This window comes from Aethalodelphis obliquidens, unplaced genomic scaffold (genome assembly GCF_003676395.1).
Source record: "Aethalodelphis obliquidens isolate GAN/ISIS:26980383/991018 unplaced genomic scaffold, ASM367639v1 scaffold8, whole genome shotgun sequence".
Lineage (NCBI taxonomy): Eukaryota > Metazoa > Chordata > Mammalia > Artiodactyla > Delphinidae > Aethalodelphis > Aethalodelphis obliquidens.
The window spans coordinates 64,005,189-64,013,665 of record NW_020837952.1 but is presented as its reverse complement, the minus strand read 5'-3'; the positions used below and the strand labels follow the sequence as shown (position 1 = coordinate 64,013,665).

At 62.8% G+C, this 8,477-nt stretch overlaps 1 protein-coding gene across 10 annotated transcripts in view; it reads left to right on the top strand.

The window, feature by feature from the left end:
- Positions 1-41: 41 nt before the first annotated feature.
- BRD1 (bromodomain containing 1) overlaps positions 42-8,477 on the top strand; it is a 34,774-nt gene continuing 26,338 nt past the window's right edge. For 3 of the 10 annotated variants that reach the window (XM_027108036.1, XM_027108034.1, XM_027108035.1), the window contains exon 1: positions 482-4,480. In XM_027108036.1, coding sequence (XP_026963837.1) covers positions 3,117-4,480 — 1,364 coding nt within the window. In that variant the 5' untranslated portion in view covers positions 482-3,116. Of the gene's footprint in view, positions 91-480; positions 4,481-8,477 lie in introns of those variants that run through there. The other 7 variants (XM_027108031.1, XM_027108029.1, XM_027108030.1 and 4 more) reach the window with 7 other exon arrangements.

Sequence of the window (8,477 nt, the reverse complement as noted above, 5' to 3'; positions counted from 1 at the left end):
TGGCGGAGGAGCCGCGGGCGCCATTAGCGCCGCCTCGGCCGCGCCGGCCCCCGCGCCCGCCGCCCGGCTCCCGCGGCCGCGGCCCCGAAGGTGAGTGCGCCGGACGGGCCGGGGCCGGGGCCGCCGCCTTGCCCGCCTCTCCCGCGGGCCGCCGCCGCCGGCCTCTCGGTGCTGGTGCCGCCGCCATGTTTGGCGGCCGCCGTGGCGGCGCATTGTCCGCGGGCGGCGGGCGGCGGGGCCGAGGGAGGCCGCGGTGTCAGGGCGGCGGCGGGGAGGCCGGGGAACCGGAAAGGAGAGAGGCCGGCCGAAGGGGAGGCCGGGCTGTCGAGGCGGGGAGGCCGGACCGGGAGGCTGGAAGGCCGGGCCGGGCGGCCGGGTCGGGTTGGGAGGCTGGGCGGCCGGGAAGGAGGGAGGCCGGCCGGTGGGGAGCCTGGAGGCCGGGCAGTGAGGCTGGAAGGCCGGGGAGGGAGGCCGGACCGGGAGGCTGGGCGGCCGGGGAGGCCGACGGGGAGGGAGGCTAGGCTGGCAGGCGGGAAGCCGGACGGGGAGGGAGTGCGGGCTGTCTGGGCGCTGGGGCCCGTCCCGCCCGCCGCGCCTTCCGCCCGGCCGCCCGGCGAGAAGGGAGCGGGCCTGGGTCTCGGGTCCGCCGGCCGAGCGTTTGCCCGAGGGTCGCGTTATGTAACGGACGCTCTGGGCACGTTGAGCCCGGACGGGAAACTCCCCGTTCCAGGGCCGCGTTTGAAAGACTCGAGGGGCGCGCGGACCCGGGCCGCCGCCCCCTCCTCCCCCCATCCCGCGCTGAGAGCCGGTGGTGGACTCAGCGGCCTCCGGGGCCCTTTGGAAGAAGTAACTTGATTGAGGTGTAATTTACGGAGGACGCGCGCGCTGCGGGTGCGCAGTGGAGTTTTGACGAAAGGCCGCGCCCCCGTGGAGAAGGCGCCCCCGTGGAGAAGGCGCCCACCGCCCGGGAAGGGTCGTGGGTGGAGGGCGCTGCGTGCACTCACCTGCCTGCAGTCCCGTCCCTGCACGAGGGTGTAAGTGGCTTGTCCGAAGCCAGGCGGGAAAGGCACTGATTGAGAAGGTGAGCCGGCCCTGGGTGCCGACTGCCTCTCTTACGGCCACATGGTTTTTCAAGGTGCATCTATCAGTAGGGTCTGGAGAGGCTGCTGATCGCCTTCTCGTGGGTACGCTTGTCCCCGCGCGGAAGGGTCAAGTGTGGGTGGAGCCCGAGGGCCAGAGATCGGGAAGTGATGGCCGGGTGAGATGGTCTGCAGAGTGACCCGCGCCTCCTTTCCCTGTCACCATCTAGCTTTCAAGTTGCGGAGCTGCACGACCGTTAAGTGCTGTTCTCCGGGTACTAAGTGTCCAGAGCTTCAGTGCCCTCTGGGAGAGCGTGGGTTTTGAAGGGCCGATTTTGCTTAGTACTGTTGGTTCTCTGCTTCCGAGGAGAAAATTACACGTTCGCTTTGCATCTGCTGAGTAACCGACTATCGCTTCTGCCCCACCCCAGTAAGGACCCCTGAAGCTGTGCGCTGTGCCCTGGCGCACCGGCGTCCCCTCCGAGCAGGCTGCGGTGCTGACAGTGGGGGGGCCGTGCCCCTCTCCCCCAGAAGGGATGGCGGGGCCAGGGCTAGCTGGGCAGCGGCTTGGCTGACCGCACAACAGGAGTCCAGGGCTGCGTGGGCCCCTGGAGACCCCCGAGATGCAGGTGAGCGGCGGGTCGGCTGCTCGTGCTGTTTTCCGTGCCTGTCAAATTGCACGTAAAACGTGGATTTCTGTTTGACAGAAGAGAAAACCACAATCGGAAGGGTCTCTCTTAAAAAGTGCATTTTTAGGGTCCGCTGGGGTTTCCGCTGGGGTTTGAGACAGCGAAGCTGGCCCTGGGAGGGCTTTTCCTGGAGGCCAGGTGGGTCGCTGTGCGGAGGCGCCCCGTGCTGGCTCCTCGGGGCTCCATCCCGTGGTGGGCCTTGGGCTCCACCTTGGAATGTTGTCAGCCAGTCTCTTAAATGTTACTCTGCTTCCTGTTAGTAAAATGTGGTCGTTTGGAGGGAGGAGGGGTCCTTGTCATCAGTTCCTGAGGTGCCACCCTGCTTGGCGGGCAGTGGTCCAGAGTCAGGAGTCATCACACGAGTGAGTCCTGCAGTAGATGCGGTTGGTGGCAGACGGCGGACGTCTGAAAAGAGCAAATGCTCATAAGTCTCTGTGGCCCAGATTTCGGGCACCTGAGCCTGTGCTGGCACCTGAGAATGGGGGGGCTGGGGGCGCCTCTGCGGGCGGCGCCGGGGGTCTTAGGGTGGCCCTTGCTGTGGCAGGAGGCGGGCCCGGCACCGTGGTCAAGCCAGCAGCTGAGAAGTGCTCTGAGGGGCAGGGCAGGTGGCTGGCCCGTGGGGGCTTTTCGTGGTTGCCACTCCTGAGCCCTGTAGAGGCTGGGTGGAGGCCTTCCAGGGGTGAAGCCTGCCCCCAGGCCAGTACGGGGCTTCCCTCTTGAGCCCTGGAGTGGCTGGTGGCCCTGTGCCCTAACACGGTTGTGGAGGACGCGTTCCTTGAGAGGATGGACGGGGCTGTGGTCAGGCTGCTGAGGCTTCCAGGCTCCCTAGGGGTGCTGACGGGACCTCCACTTCGGGGCTCAGGGCTCTCTCCTGGGCAGCAGTAGTAGTGGAGCCAGGGGCCAGAGCCTACCGGGGTCCAGCCCTGTGTGTGTGCTGTCCTGAGCTCAGGGCTGCGACCCCTGCTTGTGAGGGATGTGGCCGTCGGCTCGGTGACCTGTGGATCCAAGAAGGTGACTGGTGAGCAGTGGGCGTCAGCATCCTGGAAGGACTTGTCATCGCGTGTGCCTCTGGGAGCCCCTCTTCACCGCCTGCCCTCTCCTCTGGTCCCGGGAGTCCCTGGGGAGGGGCAGCCTCGGGGCAACGGGCTGTTGAAGGTTGTTGAGATACCATTGTGAGTCCCGGGATGAGTGATTTTGGGAACCTCCGAGATGGGTTTGCCGGGAGTTTTGTTTCGATTCAGCACGAGTTGCTTAGGTCTGCCCAAGCGTACCTGGTGGCTTTCGCCTCTCGTGTCCTCTGTGTGGAGTTAACGTGTCCTCTGCGTCCGTTTCAGGGAGTCAGTACCAAATGAGGAGGAAAGGCCGAGGTCATCGCGCTGCAGCGAGGCACCCTTCCTCCCCCGGCAGCACTAAGCACTCCCCCACGCGAGAGACGCTGACCTACGCGCAAGCGCAGAGGATGGTGGAGATCGAGATCGAGGGCCGCCTGCACAGGATCAGTATTTTCGACCCTCTGGAGATCATATTAGAAGATGACCTCACTGCTCAGGAGATGAGCGAGTGCAACAGCAACAAAGAAAACAGCGAGAGGCCGCCCGTGTGCCTGAGAACTAAGCGGCACAAGAACAACAGGGTCAAGAAGAAAAGCGAAGCCCCGCCCAGCGCGCACGGCGCCCCCACCCCGGCCAGCGCGCTCCCCGAGCCCAAGGTGCGCGTGGTGGAGTACAGCCCCCCGGCGGCGCCCCGGCGGCCCCCCGTGTACTACAAGTTCGTGGAGAAGTCAGCCGAGGAGCTGGACGACGAGGTGGAGTACGACATGGACGAGGAGGACTACGCCTGGCTGGAGATCGTCAACGAGAAGCGCAGGGGCGACTGCGTGGCGGCTGTGTCGCAGGGCGCGTTCGAGTTCCTGATGGACCGCTTCGAGAAGGCGTCGCACTGCGAGAAGCAGAAGCAAGGGGAGCAGCAGTGCCTGATTGATGAGGACGCCGTGTGCTGCGTGTGCATGGACGGCGAGTGCCAGAACAGCAACGCCATCCTCTTCTGCGACATGTGCAACCTGGCGGTGCACCAGGAGTGCTACGGCGTGCCGTACATCCCCGAGGGCCAGTGGCTCTGCCGCCACTGCCTGCAGTCCCGGGCCCGGCCGGCTGACTGCGTGCTGTGCCCCAACAAGGGCGGCGCCTTCAAGAAGACGGACGACGACCGCTGGGGCCACGTGGTGTGTGCCCTGTGGATCCCCGAGGTCGGCTTCGCCAACACGGTGTTCATCGAGCCCATCGACGGCGTGCGGAACATTCCCCCCGCCCGCTGGAAGCTGACGTGCTACCTCTGCAAGCAGAAGGGCGTGGGCGCCTGCATCCAGTGCCACAAGGCCAACTGCTACACCGCCTTCCACGTGACGTGCGCCCAGCGGGCCGGCCTCTACATGAAGATGGAGCCCGTGAAGGAGCTGGCCGGCGGCGCGGCCACCTTCTCTGTCAGGAAGACCGCGTACTGTGACGTCCACACGCCCCCGGGCTGCACCCGGCGGCCCCTGAACATTTATGGGGACGTCGAGGTGAAAAACGGCATCTGCCGGAAGGAGAGCTCAGCCAAAACGGTCAGGTCCACGTCCAAGGTCAGGAAGAAAGCGAAGAAGGCCAAGAAGACGCTCCGCGAGCCCTGTGCGGCCCTGCCGCCTGTGTGCGCGCCCTACATTCCCCCTCAGAGGTAAGCGTGGCGGGCCCGGGCCTGCTGGGAGGGCGCGCAGGGTCTGACCGCGTGCTGTCTGTGCGGCCCTGACGGTCCTCTCCAAGGTGGCCTCCTTCAGTCTCCGCTTCACGGGAGCATGGATGTCGCAAAAGACTTGAGTCTGGGAGACGGGGAAGTCTGTCTGGTTTCCTCGATGCCCGCGCGCGCCCGCGGCCACACTGACTGCAGCCACCCCGGCCTGGGGCCCCGCGGCGCCCCAGGAGTTGTTGTCATTGACGCGACAGAACACCGTTCCTCACCCTGCTCCCTCCCCAAAATTTGGGAATCTTGTGGGATTTTTAAATTTGCTGGAAACTTAAGTAGCGTGGCTGGGTAAGGCTGACCCTGGGGCAAAGATCAGAGTGGGGCGACAGGAGCCGCGAGGCGGGAGGTGCTGGCCTCCTTCCTGTCGTGGGACAGGCTTTCTGGTTTTCCTGGTTGTTCTCTCGTGGTATCGGCATTGCCTGGGCAGCGTTGGGTTCTTTGCCTAGAGCTGTGCGTGGTGGTGGGGTCAGGACCCCGCTGGCCACCCCCATCCCTGGACTTGTTTCCTCCTCTGCTGGTCTCCTTGGTACTGACTTGTGCTTTTTATCTTGTTGTGCCTGAGAGCGCTCTTGTTTGGAGTACGAGGTAAGTGGCGCGATGAGCTTCTCTCCGCGTGCGGTTTGGGAGAGACGCGGACACGTGCTTGAGCTTTGAGGAAGTGAAGCCTGCATGGGAGGGCGTGGGTCTCTAGGACAGTCTGGTTGAGAAAACAAAGCATCAGCATGATGAAGGGAGACGTAAGTGGGTGTCTGCTCCCGAGAGCGGTTCTGGGATGTTGTCAGGTCGTGAGGTGTGGTGGGAACTGCTACTGAAGAAGTGTGACCTTTTTCCCAGAATGACATTTTTTTGTCTTTACGGAACAGTACCTCTGTTACAGAATCAGTAAATTGAAAGCGAATGCAAAGTGCTTATAATCCCTTTTATCCAGAGAAGCCTTCTGTTAAAATCAAGGTGTCTCTTTGCAAATAAGCCAGTCTCACTTTTAAAAGACAGTTTCACTTGGATTTCTACTTGTAGGTCAAAAAGTATAGGATTTGTATCAAGAGTTTCTATCTAAGAGCCCGAAATTTTCAGCTTTACTGAAATTGAAGTAAATGAAACAAAAAATGTGATCTAGTAAATTGAAAACCCAGAAGTCTGAGGTGCTGCCTTGTCTGTCCAGCCCTGCCTGGTTCCCGGCCCCAGGGTCTGCCAGCCCGTCCGCAGGAGAAAGCATCTGCGGTTGGGAAACGTGGGTACCTGGAGTCTGAGATGAGCCGGTCTGCTGGAGGGGACGACTTGCTCCGGAGTAAACACTTAAGCTCAGGCGACGGAGCTGGTCCACGTGCTGGAGGAGCAGCTGGGCCATGCTCCGTCTTGTCCTTTCCTAATTTAGGAACAAACTGTGACTTTGGTTTGGAGCAGACGTAAACGGCACACCTGGATGAGTGCTCGCGGCCACAGGCTTTGCTGTCAGTGTTGCCCAGAGTTTCCGGGAGACCCTGACATCAGACCACCCTGTGGCGTGTCGGGGCGGGTGCTGGGAGGCCCAGGCTCACAGCCACTGCTCTCGTCCCGAAGCTGTGGCCTGAGCTGCGGCTGGGCTGCTGGTCCCGTTCTTAGGACCCAGGCACAGTGGCGTGTAGATGGGAGTAAAGCTCCATGCTCTCCACGGCCTCTGGCTCAGGACCCGTCTAGAGCTGCCACCAGGGTGGTGGGCGTTCTGAGCGAGCTTGGGAGCTGGCCCGGGGCAGGGGGGCTGGAAGAGGGGCTCTGGAGATCTAAGAAGAGGAGGATCCCCCTTATTCCCTGCAGAGAGGAAGGAGGGTTGGCTGTGAGAAGGCTGGGGGTGTGGCAGGAACTGTAAGTGATTTTGTGACTTGAGGGGTTTAAAAGCTTTCAAGTAAGAAAGATAACTCAGACCAACTAATTTTGAGATCATAGTCTGTTCTCAACAAGAGGGAGATGGTCGGTTTAATTTGTTTTATTGTTTAGTGTTTCTGAGCTACAAAGATTACTTTTCTTGTCTCTCAATAATAGACTCCGGAACAAAGATGCGGGTGTTCTGAGGCTTCGCCCACCTGTTCGAGGACTCCGAGCCTGTGGTCAGGCCGGCTGGCTGGGGTGGTCGAGGCCTTGCAGGCTGCCGCATGGCCAGGAGTGGCGCGGGCGCGTTGATGGGATGCTGTGCTCTGCCCTGGGCGGGTGGGTTGGGTCCGGCGGGGTCCTCGCGGCCGCTCGGTCCCTTGGCCCGTGAGGGTCCAGCCTTCAGCGAGGATGAGCTGCTCCTGAGCAGTTGTCCCAGTGGCGTGGAGCTGTGCCCGCCTGTCTGTGTCTCGCCTCCTGCACCTGTTCTCAAACCAGAATAATGCTTTTCCCAGCCCAGAAGCAGCATATTTAAAGTTGGGGGAGATACGAAAAGCCAGGGCTGAAGAAGGGAGAACAGGCGTGTGCCCTCCGTCCTCTGGCCTGCGCTGCTGCTGTGCTCTTTCTTTGTGAAGTGTTGCCTTTCCCTCGAGTAGCCGCTCTTCTGATTGGATCCTCTCTGCTTCTTCGTCCATTTCGCCTGCTTCGTGAGGGGAGGGGCCAGGCCAGGTGAAGGGACTCACTCGTGGAGTTGGAGCCACCTGGGTCCCTTGGGGTAATTAACCTGGTCACTGTGCTCTCTCTGGTTGCGCTATGGGTGTCCCAGTGTATCTGGGGAGGAGGGGCCTCGAGGGAGGAGCATCCGGCCTGGCCTCGTTGATACGCGTGTTCCGCGTAATGAGCTGTAACCGGAAGTGCATGATGAGCATGGAGGATCCGGGTCACGGCTCTGTCCCCTTGAGGGCGCCGCTGGGACACCAGGTGAGGACGGCTGGAGAGCGGGTGCTTGGGAGCCGTTGGGCAGACAAATTTAATGCCTGTTGAACTTAACAGCAAGAAGTTTGCACTTGAGTTTGGTATGTCTTTTTTCATGTTTCTGGCAGTTAAGTTTATTACGTGTTATGGAAGTTCTCATGGGTTGTGGCCTGGGGAAATGGGAGAAGCCTGTCAGCCCCTGCAGGTGGGAGCCTGGCTCTGGGCGCCCCGTGCATGTGGGTGCCACCTCTGCTCTGTGGGCGCCGCCGGGCAGCCCTCCCGGGCAGCCCTCCCGCCCGCCTGCCCGGGTCCTCGGGGAAGGGCTGTTTAAGGAGCGACTCCTGGAGAGAAGCCCTACAAACCCAGCCAGAAGTCAGAAGTGCGGGTCGTGAAACGCACGCGGTGTGGAGAAGCCGGGCCGCGTGTCCCGCTCCTGCAGGTGTCCCTCCTGGTCACGTCGGGCGAGCCCAGCGGAGGCGGCCTTGGCGGCTCATGCCGCCTGATGTGGGGCCGAGCAGTGTGTCTCCCCAGAGCTGCTCTGAGTGTTCTAGTTCCGACCCTCCTGTGGCTTCGTTGCTTTCCTTGGTTTTGAACTGGGGGCTGGGGGACTGGCGTCACCCCGGGCAGGTCCCCCGTCCCGGCTGCCAGCTCCGGCCTCTGCACCTGCGAGGGCCCTCCTGGGGCGGGGCGGGGAGCGTGGGAGCGCAGGGGAGGACTCTGGATGCTTCGCCACGTGTCTCCGCTGCGTCGCGGGCTCTCCTGACGCGTGTCAGCCTCGGGGATTCCTGTGTGTGTAGGACTGAAGCGAGTGCTGAGCGTGGTGCTGTGGGTCGCGCCCCGTGTCCCTCAGGCGTGCGGCCCCCTGGCTGGTGCCCTGCTCGCTTTACCCCCGCCCCCCTCCTCCTGGTGGTCTCTGCTGGGCCCGGCCCTGGCGTCACCCCCGCTCAGCAGGCCTGCTGTGCTCACACATCCCGCAGCCGCGCATCCGGGCGCACAGAGCAGGCCCGGCCCACGGGGAGGGTCTGCCGAGGTCATGGGATCCGGCAGTTTCTGGTCGCGTTCACCGTATCTGCTTCCGCAGAGATGGGGCGGACGTGCATTGAAGTTCTCT